This window comes from Myotis lucifugus, unplaced genomic scaffold (assembly GCF_000147115.1).
Source record: "Myotis lucifugus unplaced genomic scaffold, Myoluc2.0 scaffold_2289, whole genome shotgun sequence".
NCBI lineage: Eukaryota > Metazoa > Chordata > Mammalia > Chiroptera > Vespertilionidae > Myotis > Myotis lucifugus.
In genome coordinates, this window is record NW_005873337.1 from 1 (window position 1) to 14,603 (window position 14,603).

A 14,603-nucleotide genomic window follows, 5' to 3' on the forward strand; every position below is an offset into this window, starting at 1 on the left:
GTGGTCACCATGGCAACTACCAGTGATCACCATGGCAACAGCCAATGGTTACTATGGCCCAGGCACCATTCCCTGTTAGCCAGGATTCTATCGCTTCATCTCCAACAACCCTGAGAGGGGGGCTTATCCTATCTCCCATCCACCTAAGAAGAGCCCAGAGCCCAGAGACTAATGCCGCCCATGGCTAGGGCAGGGTAGGGCCAGGGCTGGCCCCAGGCCACTGCGCTCACTGCCAGGCTGCCTCCCGATGGCGTGGGGACAGCTCATCACCATGAAAGCACAGTGTGGCTGCTGGCAGAGCCAGCACGGGGTGCGCCCGCCTTGGGCAGCCCTCCCCTGCAGCTGCCGCTGCCTCTGTCCTTCAGGCAGAAAATGCCACCCCCACCTGACAGCCACCCTCTGACAGCTGGGCCGCCTTCTCTCTTTCTTTTTTGAAAATATGTTTTTATTCATTTCAGAGAGGAAGGGAGCGGGAGAGAGAGAGAAACATCCATGATGAGAGAGAATCAGGGATCGGCTGCCTCCTGCACGCCCCACACTGGGGATGGAGCCTGCAACCCGGGCCTGTGCCCTGACCGGGAATCGAACCGTGACCTCCTGGTTCCTAGGTCGACGCTCAACTGCTGAGCCACACTGGCCGGGCTAGACCACCTTTTCTCAGGGGTGCCCTTAGGATCAGCACCTGCAGGAGGGAAGGGGCAGAACTGGGCGGGGGAGCCGTGGGTTGTGGTGTGGCCCCATGCTGGGGTCAGCCAGGCGCACGGGGTGCTCTGGAGCTGGGAGGGTCCCTGGGGTGGGGGGACGGGCCCGCCTGCATCTGTAAACCAACACCTGCCTCTTCCCACTCGGGAGGGGGACGGGGAGGGTAGGGGAGGAGGAGGGGGAGGGTCCCACCCTTGTATTCCACCCCCACCCTGCCCGGCTTCGAGTGTAACGTGCAGCCTTCAGCTCACCTTCTCTTGGTCGAACCTGGAATTTCTCTGAGATCAAAGCTCGACACACACAGCTCATCCCCAGACAGGGTTTCCTACCCGGGAGTCGGGGTGGGAGAGGCTCGGGGCTTTGCAGAGTCCCTTACAGACTGGGGGACCGGGGACAAGATGTGGGGTGGGGACCGGGGTGCCGCTTGCAGGACGGAGCTCAGGTCCCGGGTGTGGGGGCAGCGGGGGCGGCAGGGAAATGGTCAGTTTCCAGCGCCCTCCCCCCCAGGCCTCTGTGGCTCAAGCGTGTCCGCATTCCTGCTCAGCACGTCTGTGGTGAGTGTCCTGCCCCGTGAGACCGGGGGCCGGGGTGTCTCCCAGCGCCACCCCTTTGTCAAACACAGCTGAGCTCGGGGGCGGGGAGTGGCAGCCGGAATCAGACAAGTCAGGGGGACTTCGCGGGGTGGGGGGCAGCCAGCCTGGCCCTCCAGGGAGCCCGGGGCCAGGAGTCACTGAGGCGGATGTCCTGGGGGCCTGGCGTGGGGTGGGGTGACAGGCTCTCCCAGGTGGTGTGCGTGGGCTGCACTAGGCCTCGTGGGAGGGGCTGTGGGTCTGAGTGAGTTGGAGCTGGTCTGGGATGGGGTCTCCCAACCTGAGGGGGCCAGCCACGGGCTGAAGTGCAGCCCACCAGCCCGACCTCCTCGGGGTTTTCTCCCCGATTCCCCATCTGCCTGAAACCATCTGCTTTCTTCCATGCAATTCCCTCCCCCCTTCTCAGCCTTCTCAGCCTGCTCCCCGGACATCTGGTCCCCAAAGGCATGGCCCTCACCCTCTAGCCCCCTGCTGGCCCCTGGCAGCCTGCGTACACCATGCACATGGCCATGACCCTGTGGCAGCCTGCATACACCATGCACGTGGCCATGACCTCCTGGCAGCCTGCATACACCATGCACATGGCCATGACCTCCTGGCAGCCTGCATACACCATGCACATGGCCATGACCTCCTGGCAGCCTGCATACACCATGCACATGGCCATGACCCCATGGCAGCCTGTGTGCACCATGCACATGGCCATGACCTCCTGGAAGCCCGCATACACCATGCACATGGCCATGACCTCCTGGTAGCCTGCATACACCATGCACATGGCCATGACCTCCTGGAAGCCTGCATACACCATGCACATGGCCATGACCTCCTGGCAGCCTGCATACACCATGCACGTGGCCATGACCCCGTGGCAGCCTGCATACACCATGCACATGGTCATGACCTCCTGGCAGCCTGCATACACCATGCACGTGGCCATGACCTCCTGGAAGCCTGCATACACCATGCACATGGCCATGACCCCGTGGCAGCCTGCATACACCATGCACATGGCCATGACCTCCTGGTAGCCTGCATACACCATGCACATGGCCATGACCTCCTGGTAGCCTGCATACACCATGCACATGGCCATGACCTCCTGGCAGCCTGCATACACCAGACACATGGCCATGACCCCGTGGCAGCCTGCATACACCATGCACGTGGCCATGACCCCGTGGCAGCCTGCATACACCATGCACGTGGCCATGACCCCGTGGCAGCCTGCATACACCATGCCTGTCTGCCTTGGGCTGGCCTGTAGCGTGTGGGTTCCTCACTTTGTGCAGGAAAGATTTTACCACACGAGTCCCGGTGATTTTGCGAGTACGTTGATGAAAGCTGGAGACAGTGAAGAAAAGGGAGGGCTTAAGGCAGAAGAGAGAAAGGCAATAGGAGAGTGAAAGTCGGAGAAGAGGGGGCGTTGGAGACAGATTCGGGGAGCAAGCCCGGGACGAGAGGCCGCTGCCTGCTGCCCCCTGGTTGTCAGTCCCATGGGGTCGCGTAGTTTAGGAGGAAGAGAGCAGAGACGCAGAGCGTGGGCTCACGGAGAGTACACGTGTGACCGTCACCTCGAGGCTTCGTACCTCGGTTTGGCGGGAATCGTAGGAAAGGTCTCAGGGGAGGGTCTTGACAGAATGTCCATGAGCTTTCCGGGTGTGCCCTTCAACACGACGATTCCTTAAGCTGTGGGTGTAGAGGAGTCAGGGAGTAGTTCTGTTTTCAGAGAACATCTCACTCTTCCAGGAGATAGTGGAGGACCCAGCATTCATCCTCGGAGGGGCCACCAGGACAGACATCTGCCAGGGGGAGCTCGGTGAGTGGGAGCGGAGGGAGCAGGGGTGGCAGGTGAGACGGACCGCCCACGGCGCCCAGCGGGGGGGGGGGGGGCGGGGTGGGTGTGGCAACCGGACCCCTGGGGGTTGGGAGGAAATCCCTGGTCCACCTTTGGTCCTCCGTCCCTCCTCCCCCAGCCCGCCCGGGTTTCTCCGTTGGTGGGAGCCCCGGACTCTTTTCTTTCTTGGGGTGAAATTTCTTGGGTTGGGGCCCCTGGCTGCCCATGGGGGGGGGCGGTCTGGAATGACACAGAAAACACTGATATTTGACTTCGTTTTTGTTTGTTTTTTTAATATATTTTTATTGATTTCAGAGAGGAAGGGAGAGGGACGGAGAGAGAGAAACATCCATGATGAGAGAGAATCATGGATCGGCTGCCTTCTGCACATCCCACACCGGGGATCGAGCCCGCAACCCGGGCATGTGCCCTTGACCAGAATCGAACCCCGACCTCCTGGTTCACAGGTTGACACTCAACCACTGAGCCACGCCGGCCGGGCTGTCCATTCTCAATGCTGAGAGGACGGAACGCCCCCCTTTCCCGCAAAGAGTGTCCCCATCTGCTATGAATGGAAACGGAAACCATGATCTCCGACTTCCGTTCTGCAGGCGACTGCTGGCTGCTGGCGGCCATCGCCTCCCTCACGCTCAACGAGAAAGCGCTGGCGAGGGTGGTGCCGCAGGACCAGAGCTTCGGGCCCGGTTACGCCGGGATATTCCACTTCCAGGTGAGCCCTGCCCTTGCCTCTCTGAGGGACGTCTCCAGCTGCACGTCCCACACTGGGGATCGAGCCTGCAACCTGGGCACGTGCCCTGACCAAGCAGGTGGGCCTGGGGCAGTTTGGTCGGATGAAGGAAAAGCAAAGTGATGAGCGTCGGCCGTGGGCTGGCCCTGCCGTGGGACTCACCCCGACGTCCGTCCGTCCGCCCCCACCGCCCGCAGTTCTGGCAGCACAGCGAGTGGCTGGACGTGGTGGTCGATGACCGGCTGCCCACCTTCAGGGACCGGCTGATCTTCCTGCACTCGGCCGACCACAACGAGTTCTGGAGCGCCCTGCTGGAGAAGGCCTACGCCAAGTGAGTGCCGCCCGCTCCCTGCTGGCCACCCCCTCCCAGGGCTGCCCCCCTCCGGGGCCTTCCCCTGCCCTTTCTATGGAGCGCGGACACTCAGCTCGGGGTCCCAGGTGTGGGTCCCGGGCCCACCTGCTGGGGGCGCACTCAGGGCTGGAGGTGGGAATGGAGAGGACAGAGCAGTTCTGCAACCCCAGGCACAGTGTGCCCCCCGCCCTTGCTCTCCCTGCGTCAAGAATCTGGCCTCGGCAGGGGCTGGGAGGGTAGGCAGAGGGCGATGCTGATGTGCTGGGAACAGCTGGATCTGCTGCCTCCGCCAAGCGCCAGGCGGCTCACACATCTGGGCCATGAACCACGTGGATGTTGACATCAACGTTTCCCCCCTTCACGATGCTCCTTTTCTTTCCATTTTTTAAAAATATATTTGTATTGCCGAACCGGTTTGGCTCAGTGGATAGAGCGTCGGCCTGCGGACTGAAAGGTCCCAGGTTCGATTCCGGTCGAGGGCATGTACCTTGGTTGCAGGCACATCCCCAGTTGGGGGTGTGCAGGAGGCAGCTGATCGATGTTTCTCTCTCATCGATGTTTCTAACTCTCTATCCCTCTCCCTTCTTCTCTGTAAAAAATCAGTAAAATATATTTTAAAAAATATATATTTGTATTGATGTCAGAGAGGAAGGGAGAAGGAGAGAGAGAGAAACATCCATGAGGAGTGAGAGTCATGGACCGGCTGCCTCCTGCACGTTCCCTACTGGGGATCGAGGTCACAACCCGGGCCTGTGCCCTTGACCGGGAATCGAGCGGTGACCTCCTGGTTCCTAGGTCGACGCTCAGACACTGAGCCGCGCGCCGGGCTCCACGCTGTCCTTGCCCTTCCAGGCTGAACGGGAGCTACGAGGCGCTGAAGGGGGGCAGCGCCATCGAGGCCATGGAGGACTTCACGGGGGGCGTGGCCGAGACCTTCGCCACCCAGGAGGCGCCCGAGAACTTCTACGAGGTCCTGGAGAAGGCGCTGCAGCGCGGCTCCCTGGTGGGCTGCTCCGTCGACGTAAGTCGCTCCCGTCCCGGGCACTGCGCTGAGGTCAGAGGTCGGGGCCAGGTGCCCGGCCACCTCCACGAGGAACAGGACTTGCAGCGGGGGAGGGGGTACTCGTTCTAATTAAATGTTCGTTTATTTTAATTAAAGCAAAAGCTTTTGTTTAAGGTTTTTGGGGTGTTTTTTTGTTTGTTCATCCTCACCCGAGGATATTTTCCCATTGATGTTGAGAGAGAGTGAAAGAGAGAATGAAAGACAGAGAGAGAAACATCGATGTGAGAGAGGCACATCGATGGGTTGCCTCTTGCTTGCACCCCAACCCGGGTCGGGCGACCTATAACTAAGGTACGTGCCCTTGGCCGGAATCGAACTCGGGACCCTTCAGTCCGCAGGCCGATGCTCTATCCACGGAGCCAAACCGGCCAGGGCTGTTTAATGTTTTTCAAATGACAAAGGGAAGACATACTTGCTGTGTCAGGTAGATCGATCCTGAGGTACCTGAAGGCACGTGTCTGTCTGCCTCCCTCAGGCCAGCCCCGTGCTGCCTGGCGCGTGCCCTTCACAGCCCTCCCTCCCTCATACAAACGGACACGCACATATATGCACACCCAGGTGGGCTGGCGTGATTTCCCTAAACCGCATCTTACCACGAACACCTTTTCAAAACTTGCTGTCTTCGCATCGTGTACCGTGCAAAAACCTGTCAGTCGATAGAAGAAATATAACAGCATTTAAAGTAATTTCCTTTTTAATATATTCTGATTGATTTCAGAGAGAGGAAGGGAGAGGGAGAGAGAGATAGAAACATCAATGATGAGAGAATCATGGATCGGCTGCCTCCTGCACGCCCCACACTGGGGATCGAGCCCACAACCCAGGCACGTGCCCTGACCGGGAATCGAACCGTGACCTCCTGGTTCATAGGTCGATGCTCAACCACTGAGCCCCGCCGGCTGGGCAAATAATTTCCTTATTTTGATAAAAGCGCACACATGTCATTGTACCCTGTGTGTTTTTGAGACCTACTTAAGTTTCCTGTTTCCTGTGGGAACTTATTCTTTGCTCGCAAGTGTTCGTCCCCCCTGCGTCTCCCAGTGTGTGGCACAGGGTGGCTCCTCGCTGCCCGTTTGGTGCATGCGATTTGGTTCAAGGTCGTGCTCCCGCGTGATGGGGACGGTCAAGTAGTTCTGTTTGGAGGCAGGAGAGTAAACTGACCGCTAGAGCCCCAGCCGGGGGCGGGGGTCTCCTGTCCCGGCAGAGACGGGGACTTGGTGAATGTCGCCGCTCGCCGCCCTCGGGTGTCCTGTGTCCCCGTTTCACGTGCCCTGGACCCAGAGCCCTCACCTCGGGGACAGGAGCGGCTGGGCCGGGCACGGAGCTGGGTCCGGCCGGTGAGCCCAGGCTCCGGCTTGACTCGCACCACGGGTCCCACACGGCTGCCCTTTCATGTTTCAGATAAAAAATTCTGCGGAATCGGAAGCCCGGACACCCTTTGGCCTTATTAAGGGTCACGCCTACACCGTGACGGGAATTGACCAGGTGGGTGACATGAGCCCCCGCGGGCGGGCGGGCAGGTGCAGGGACAGACTCAACGATGCCGGTCCCCTGTGCTAACTTAGTGCCTCACAGAGGGGTCCCGGGTTCGATTCCCGTCAAGGGCACATGCCCGGGTTGCAGGCTCGATCGCCAGTAGTGGGCGTGCAGGAGGCAGCCCCGATCCATGATTCTCTCTCCTCATTGATGTTTCTATCTCTCTCTCCCTCTCCCTTCCTCTCTGAAACCAGTAAATATATATATATATCAAAAAAGAATAAAGCCACTTTCAGGCATTTCAGAGACGGTGTCCTTCAAGTTCAAGGGCAGCCCCCAGTCCGGAGAGAAGCCCACTCCTTTGCAGACTCGTGTGGACTGATGGCCTGTTCACCACGATTCTACCTCATTCCCCAGACTCAGCGTCACTGCTCTGGGGCCGGGGGGGGGGGGGTCCCGGGTCCCGTGACATCGCGGGCAGCGCTGGCCACTGGGTGCAGCGGGAATGAGTCCCCAAGGGCCAAGCAGCACGGATGAGATTTGATGTGTCGTTAGCGTGTCGTTAGCGTGTCGTAGCCAAGAGGCTGGCGGTCCGGCAGGCCAGGTGGGGCGCCCGAGGCATCTGTCATTTCACATTTCCCGGCGCATTTATCTTCCAGGTCCACTTCCGAGGCCGGAAAACGGAGCTCATCAGGGTCCGCAACCCGTGGGGGCAGGTGGAGTGGAACGGCGCCTGGAGCGACAGGTCAGTCCGCCCGTCTCTCTGGCGGGTCCCCCTCCTCGGCCGTCACGGCACACGGGCCAGGCTGGCAGGGCAGCGTGTCCGAGGTCCTGAGGGCCTTTCCCGCCGGCTGCCGGGAGGGGACCTGCACCTGCCCACCGGCCCCAGGCCCTGGCACATGGCCGGGCCCAGGGAGCTCCCGCTGACCAGGGTCCATCCCCTCTGCGTGGCACACACGGCTCCCCAGGGAGGGGCCCGCCACCTAACGCAGCGTGTTTGCTCCTAGCTCCCCCGAGTGGCGCGCCGTGGGCCCCACCGAGCAGCAGCGCCTGAGCCACGCGGCCCTGGACGACGGGGAGTTCTGGTACCGGCGCCTCCTCCTCCCCGTTTCTGTGCCGGCCTCAGGGGCCAGGGGCACACTGTCACCTACTTAGGCATTTCTTTCCCCCGTCTTTGGCGTATCCATTTATCCCTTGACTTACTCATCTACTTATTTCCCCTCCTTTCATTTGTGTGTTTGTTTATCGTGGGTAAATCCAGTCCCTCTGTCTCAACCCCCCCTCCATGTGCACCCAGGTTGGCAGACGGCTCAGTCTGTTCTGTTTTGGGGGAGCTCAGCCCGTCTCCGGGAGTCACGGGGATGCCGAGAGCATGGGGTGGAGCCTCTCTCTCCAGCATCCCTTCCTCTGAGCGCCCACCTGGAGTTTGGGGTGAATTTGAAGACGGTGGTGCTCACGGGGTCCCCTCCCCCCATGCCCACCTTGAGGACAGGGACCCTAAAGGCAGTTACCCTGAGAGCATCTGAAAGCGTAGACAGAGCCAGTATCGAGAGAGGCAGGCACCCCCCTGAGAGGCAGCCAGTAATGAGTGAATAAGTTATTGAATGAACCAGTGAATGAATAAAGGAACAAATGATTGAATACATGAATGCATGAACGAGTGAATGAATGAATGAATGAGTGAGTGAATGAACAAATGAATGAGTGAATGGATGGATGGATGGGTGAGTCGCGTCATCACCACCTCCGCCCACGCACCGTGTCCCCCGCTCTGTCGCAGGATGGCCTTTAGCGACTTTCAGGCCCACTTCGACAAGGTCGAGATCTGCAACCTCACGCCGGACGCCCTGGAGGAGGACGCGCCTCACAAGTGGGAGGTGACGGTGCACCAGGGCAGCTGGGTGCGCGGCTCCACGGCCGGCGGCTGCCGCAACTTCCTGGGTTCGTAGTCTGCCTGCCACTCTCTCGTCACCCCCGAGTGTGCAGTCCAACCAGGGGACGTCGAGGATCGGGGCCAGGGCCCTGGAGGAAGCCTGAACCGTGGGGTCAGACTGTAGGGCTTCAGGGACGGTGGGGGAAGGAGGGCGAGGGGCCAGCTGGCAGGAAGCTGGGCAGGAACTGCTGGGGGAAACGCCCTTGTTCTAACACCGGGTTGTTTTCCAATACGAGGGACAGAAAACACAATGCACACAGTCCTGTGTGTGCGTGTGCGTGTGTGCATGCGTGTGCAGTGCACGTATGCATGTGTTTGTGTGCGGGTGCGGTGAGTGCATACATGTGTATGTGTGTGCATGCATGTGTGTGCATGTTCGGTGTGTGTATGCATGTGTGTGTATGTTCGTGTGCATGTGTATGTGTATGCATGCATGTGTGTGCATGTGCGTGTGTGCGTATGTGTCCTTCATGGTTTTTTAAAGGAGGAAAAGCGCCCTGACCGGTTTGGCTCAGTGGATAGAGCATCGGCCTGTGGACTGAAGGGTCCCAGGTTCGATTCCGGCCAAGGGCATGTACCTTGGTTGCGGGCACATCCCCAGTAGGGGGTGTGCAGGAGGTAGCTGATCGATGTTCTTTGCTCATCGATGTTTCTAACTCTCTATCCCTCTCCCTTCCTTCCTGTAAAAAATCAATAAAAAAAATAAAATAAAATAAAAAATAAAGGAGGAAAAGCCACCCGCCTCTTCCCCACGCAGACACCTTCTGGACCAACCCGCAGATCAGACTGTCCCTGACGGAGAAGGACGACGGGCAGGAGGCGTGCACGCTGCTCGTGGCCCTGATGCAGAAGGATCGCAGGAAACTCAAGCGGTTCGGCGCCAACGTGCTGACCATCGGCTACGCCATCTACCAGGTGGGTGGGAGCCGCCGAGTCTGCGTTCACAGTATGGCTTCTCGGTTCTCCGTTCTCCCGGGCCTCGGCCTGAGATGCAATGGCCAGGCCCCAAACTGGGTCCAAAGAGTGAAAACCGCCCGGGCTGGTGTGGCTCAGTGGATAGAGCGTCGGCCTGCGGACCGAAGGGTCCCAGGTTCGATTCCGGTCAAGGGCATGTACCTTGGTTGCGGGCACATCCCCAGTGGGGGGTGTGCAGGAGGCAGCTGATCGATGTTTCTCTCTCATGATGTTTCTGACTCTCTATCCCCTCTCCCTTCCTCTCTGTAAAAAATCAATAAAATATATTTAAAATAATAATAATAATAATAACACATAGTGGAAACCAGCAGCCTTGCCTCTCCCACCGCAGTGCCCCGGGAAGGAGGACCACCTGGACAAGGACTTCTTCCGCTACCACGCCTCCCAGGCCAGGAGCAAGAGCTTCATCAACCTGCGGGAAGTCTCCGACCGGTTCAAGCTGCCCCCCGGGGACTACATCCTCATCCCCAGCACCTTCGAGCCGCACCAGGAGGCCGATTTCTGCCTGAGGATCTTTTCAGACAAGAAAACCATCAGCCGGTGAGTCCCAGGCTCAAGAATCCCAGGCGACCGCGGGACCACGAACGACCCCATTCTCCCCTTTCCCATGACACACCCGCGAAACGGGCAGAGGGCGTTCTTTTTTTATTTCAGAGAGGAAACGAGAGGGAGACAGAGAGAGAAACATCAATGACGAGAGAGAGTCATAGATCCGCTGCCTCCTGCACGCCCCACACCGTGCATGTGCCCTGACTGGGAATCGAACCGTGAGCTCCTGGTTCAGAGGTCGATGCTCAACCACTGAGCCACGCCGACCGGGCCAGGGGGATGCTTAACCCATCCACAAAGCAGGAAACAGTTCTGTTTGAGTTCTGCTCTGTCCCGCTTCAAACAAGCCGTTAAAACGTGTTTCCTGCCTCCCCAGGGACCTGGATGGACACGTGGACATCAACCTTCCGGAGGTGAGCCTTGCCCACGTCCCCGTGGGGGCTGGGACTGGAGCCGGTGCTTGTCACCAAAGCGTCACATAAAACTCGAAGTTCAGGGAAGGGCTACCTGTGGTCAGTGGTTCCGCGTGGACCTAGGAACCAGGAGGTCACGGTTCGATTCCCGTCAGGGCACACGCCCGGGTTGTGGGCTCCATCCCCAGTGTAGGGGGTGCAGGAGGCAGCCGATCGATGGTTCTCTCTCATCATAGATGTTTCTATCCCTCTCTCCCTCTCCCTTCCTCTCTGAAATCCATACAGATATATATTAAAAATAAAATAAAATAATAAAATAAAATAGACTGTGGTGATGGTTGCCCGCCTCTGAGAACACAACAGAAACCACTGAATTGCATTGACTCTATTGATCCTAAGCTCCTGGAGAATAGGGCTCTGCCTTTTAAAAAATATATATATATTTTTTATTGATTTCAGAGAGGAAGGGAGAGGGAGAGGGAAAGAGAGAGAGAGAAACATCAATGATGAGAGAGAATCATAGATCGGCTGCCTCCTGCACGCCCCACACTGGGGATCGAGCCCGCAACCCGGGCCTGTGCCCTGACCGGGAATCGAACCGCGACCCCTCCTGGTTCCTAGATTGAGACTCAACCACTGAGCCACACCGGCTGGGCTCCTGCTGCTTCTATGGGAAAGCAAATAACAAGTGTCCTTTGTGTGGCTCCAACACGGGCTCCTGTGGTTCGTTTCCAGCCCCCGAAGCCGACGCCGAGGGACCAGGAGACGGAGGAGGAGCAGCAGTTCAGGGCCCTGTTTGAACGCGTCGCCGGGGAGGTGAGGTGTGGCTGCGGCTGCCCGGGCCTGGGTGTCTGTGATGCCCCAACCCAGGGATACAGCAACAGGGACGTTTGTCAGCTCTGCTTCCCAGAGAGATGCCCAGGTGTGGTGCCCAGGCGTGGTGCCCAGGCCTGTGGGGCACAGTGAGACCAGCCCTGGTCCCCGAAAACCCCCCCAGACGGCCTCCCCGACCCACCGCCCCTCCTGCAACACCGGCGATGGGGCCACGGTTCAATTGCTAACACTTATCAGCATGTTGTCCCTTTGCACCAGGGCTCTGCCTGGGGCCCGGGGGAAGAAGAGGGCCTGTCCCTTTGCCCTTTGACCCCATTCCCACCCTCTCTGTCACTCAGCCTGCTTGTTGGGGGCCCTGGGCTGTCCCTGTCCCCGGTCTCCTGATCAAAACGGTGCCCCCCACTCCCCGTGTGGGCATTTCAAAGCTCGGGGTGCTGCTGCTGCTGCTGTGCAGGGCAGGGGGCTCCGGCCACACGTCCCCAGCATAAGCGGCCGTGGGAGCCGAGCTCAGGGCCCGGGAAGCACCGGCCTGGCCCAGTTCCCTCCGGCTTTCTGGGTTGGGTCGCAGCCCCGAGAAGTGAGCGGCTGCAGGGGCGGGGGAGGCGCCCCTGGGCCTGCGAGGCTCCTGCGGCCCCATCTGTCCCTTGAGCCAAGTCAAGCCCAGAGCGGAAAGAAACTCACAGAGCAGGTGCGGAGGGGTGACAAGCCACTGTCTCCGCTCTCACAGGACATGGAGGTGACCGCAGAGGAGCTGGAGTTTGTGTTAAATGCTGTGCTGAGCAAGAGTGAGTGCTCCCCCCACCTACCCCCATCGGGGCCCGGGCTCCCAGGAGGGGCCTGGGACGGCTCCCGGCCCTGCTGCTCGGAGCCACTGGCTGCAGCTCTGCAATAATCTATCTTGTGGGCATAAGTTAGTGCCTCGTTTCTAAACGTTTTCCACCGTAAAGAACCTGATGAGAAAAAACTTTATATATATATTGATTTCAGAGAGGGAGAGTGAGAGAGACAGAAACATCAATGATGAGAGAGAGAGAATCGTGGATCAGCTGCCTCCTGCACGCCCCCTACTGGGGATGGAGCCCATCACCCAGGCATGTGCCCTTGACCGGGAATCTAACCCGGGACCCTTCAGTCCCCAGGCCGGCGCTCTATCCGCTGAGCCCCACCAGCCAGGGCCATGAGAAAAGTCTATACAGTGGGGCCTTGACTTACAGTTTAATTCGTTCAGAGACCAAGCTCGTTAAGGAGCTCGTTAAGGAGCTCGTTAACTCAAATTACTCTGTCAACTCAATGCAAAAAATCAGCCGAGAGACAGCTGGTATCTCAAAAAACTCGTTAGTCGGGACACTTGTAAGTCAAGGCCCCACTGTATTGGTAATACTTTCCTTGTGATTCTTAAACCTAGAATCAATGGATGAAAGGATAGTTACATTTTGAAGGCTTTTTCCATCTTTTGCAAATGTTCCTCCTGCAAGGCCTTGTCAACCTCTCCCAGCAGCCTCCTCGGAGGGGGAGCCCGTCACCCCGGCCCCGGCCCCAGAGCTGAACCCCACGGCCCGGCTCCGGGAGACCGCAGCGGGCGTACTGTCGGGGGGTGGCCTGAGTCCTGCTCTCTGTGTGATTTCAGAAAAGGGCATTCGATTCGAGAAGCTGAGCCTGATTTCCTGTAAGAACATCATTTCTCTAATGGACGTATCCTCCCCAGCGCGCGGGCAGAATAGACGCTAAGGTCTCTGTACGGGGCAGACCTTCCCAGAAGGTGGCCCGTACCTGCAGGGCGGTCTTTTTCCTTTTTTTTAAAAAAAAAAATATTTTCATTGATTTCAGAGAGGAAGAGAGAGGGAGCGAGAGATAGAAACCACTTCCCTCAAAGCCAAGAATCTGTGTTCCCCAGGCCCCCCACGCCAGCCCACTGCCCCTCCCCACTGTAGCCCCAGGCGGGGGGTCCCCCGAGGGGCCCCAGGGGAAACACACTGGCCTTTTCCTTCACGCGATCGGCACAGACCAGTGGCAACGGGAAGCTGGAGTTCGATGAGTTCAAAGTGTTCTGGGAGAAGCTGAAGACGTGGACGGTATGTACCCTGGGGCGTGCGTGGCCTCAGGGGGCCCTACAAGCCCATAGCAGAGGGGACTCTATATTTTTAATACATTTTTATTGGTTTCAGAGAGGAAGGGAGAGGGAGAGAGAAACATCAATGGTGAGAGAGAACCATGGACCGGCTGCCTCCTGCACGCCCCACACTGGGGATTGAGCCTGCAACCCGGGCATGAGCTCTGACTGGGAATCGAACCCTGACCTCCTGGTTCACAGGTCGGCGCTCAACCACTGAGCCACGCCGGCCGGGCCAGAGGGGGGTTTAAAAGGCCGAGACGCAGCCGCCCGGGGGTTTGTGCTCAGAGGGCCAAGGCAGGGACCCAGGATGGGACCCCAGCACTTGCTTCCGGGGTTAAAGCAGCAGCTCAGTGCAACTGCCCCAATGACAAGGGAGAAGCAGGCCGCCTTCCTCTGGAGGCCCCCCAGCCGCTGCCTCCTGCTCTCGTAAGGAATCGCCCTAACCCGGCCCCGTTAGTGCCATCAAAGGCGCCTTCGGGGCTCTGTGGTCCTCACGGCCTGTGTCCCCCCCAGAACCTTTTCCTTCGGTTCGATGCTGACAAGTCCGGCACCATGTCCTCCTACGAGCTGCGGACCGCGCTGAGAGCCGCAGGTGAGGGAGAGCCTGGCGTGTGGGCGCGGGCTGAGGGGGCACTGGTGGAGGGAGGACAGCCAGGGGCCGTCAGGGTGACACCTGCTTCTCACGCCCTAGGAGGGGGCTGGCCTCTGACCTCCCGGGTTGATGCTTCCTCAGGGCACAGGCCCGGCCGGTGTGGCTCAGTGGTTGAGCATCAACCTATGAACCAGGAGTTCCTGGTTCGATTCCCGGTCAGGACATTTGCCCGGGTTGCGGGCTCGATCCCCAGTATGGGGGCGTGCAGGAGGCAGCCGATCCATGATTCTCTCTCATCATGAATGTTTCTCTCTCTCCCTCTCCCTTCCTCTCTCTGAAATCAGTAAAAATACATCTTAAAAAAAAACAAAACAAAAACCTAAGACCATGAGCTCATTGAACTCTGGAGGGACAACTGTGACTTCA

The 14,603-nt window shown here is 58.9% G+C and overlaps 1 protein-coding gene across 1 annotated transcript in view; it reads left to right on the top strand.

Moving 5' to 3' along the window:
* Positions 1–2,530: 2,530 nt before the first annotated feature.
* Positions 2,531–14,603, top strand: part of LOC102442238 (calpain-9-like) — a 19,611-nt gene continuing 7,538 nt past the window's right edge. Inside the window, exons 1-17 of the mRNA XM_023749004.1 lie at positions 2,531–2,621; positions 3,022–3,111; positions 3,741–3,859; positions 4,075–4,208; positions 5,082–5,250; positions 6,694–6,777; positions 7,428–7,513; positions 7,776–7,853; positions 8,549–8,709; positions 9,459–9,616; positions 10,008–10,216; positions 10,602–10,638; positions 11,374–11,454; positions 12,200–12,257; positions 13,100–13,164; positions 13,476–13,544; positions 14,099–14,177. Coding sequence (XP_023604772.1) covers positions 2,531–2,621; positions 3,022–3,111; positions 3,741–3,859; positions 4,075–4,208; positions 5,082–5,250; positions 6,694–6,777; positions 7,428–7,513; positions 7,776–7,853; positions 8,549–8,709; positions 9,459–9,616; positions 10,008–10,216; positions 10,602–10,638; positions 11,374–11,454; positions 12,200–12,257; positions 13,100–13,164; positions 13,476–13,544; positions 14,099–14,177 — 1,768 coding nt within the window. The remainder of the gene's footprint in view (positions 2,622–3,021; positions 3,112–3,740; positions 3,860–4,074; positions 4,209–5,081; positions 5,251–6,693; positions 6,778–7,427; positions 7,514–7,775; positions 7,854–8,548; positions 8,710–9,458; positions 9,617–10,007; positions 10,217–10,601; positions 10,639–11,373; positions 11,455–12,199; positions 12,258–13,099; positions 13,165–13,475; positions 13,545–14,098; positions 14,178–14,603) is intronic.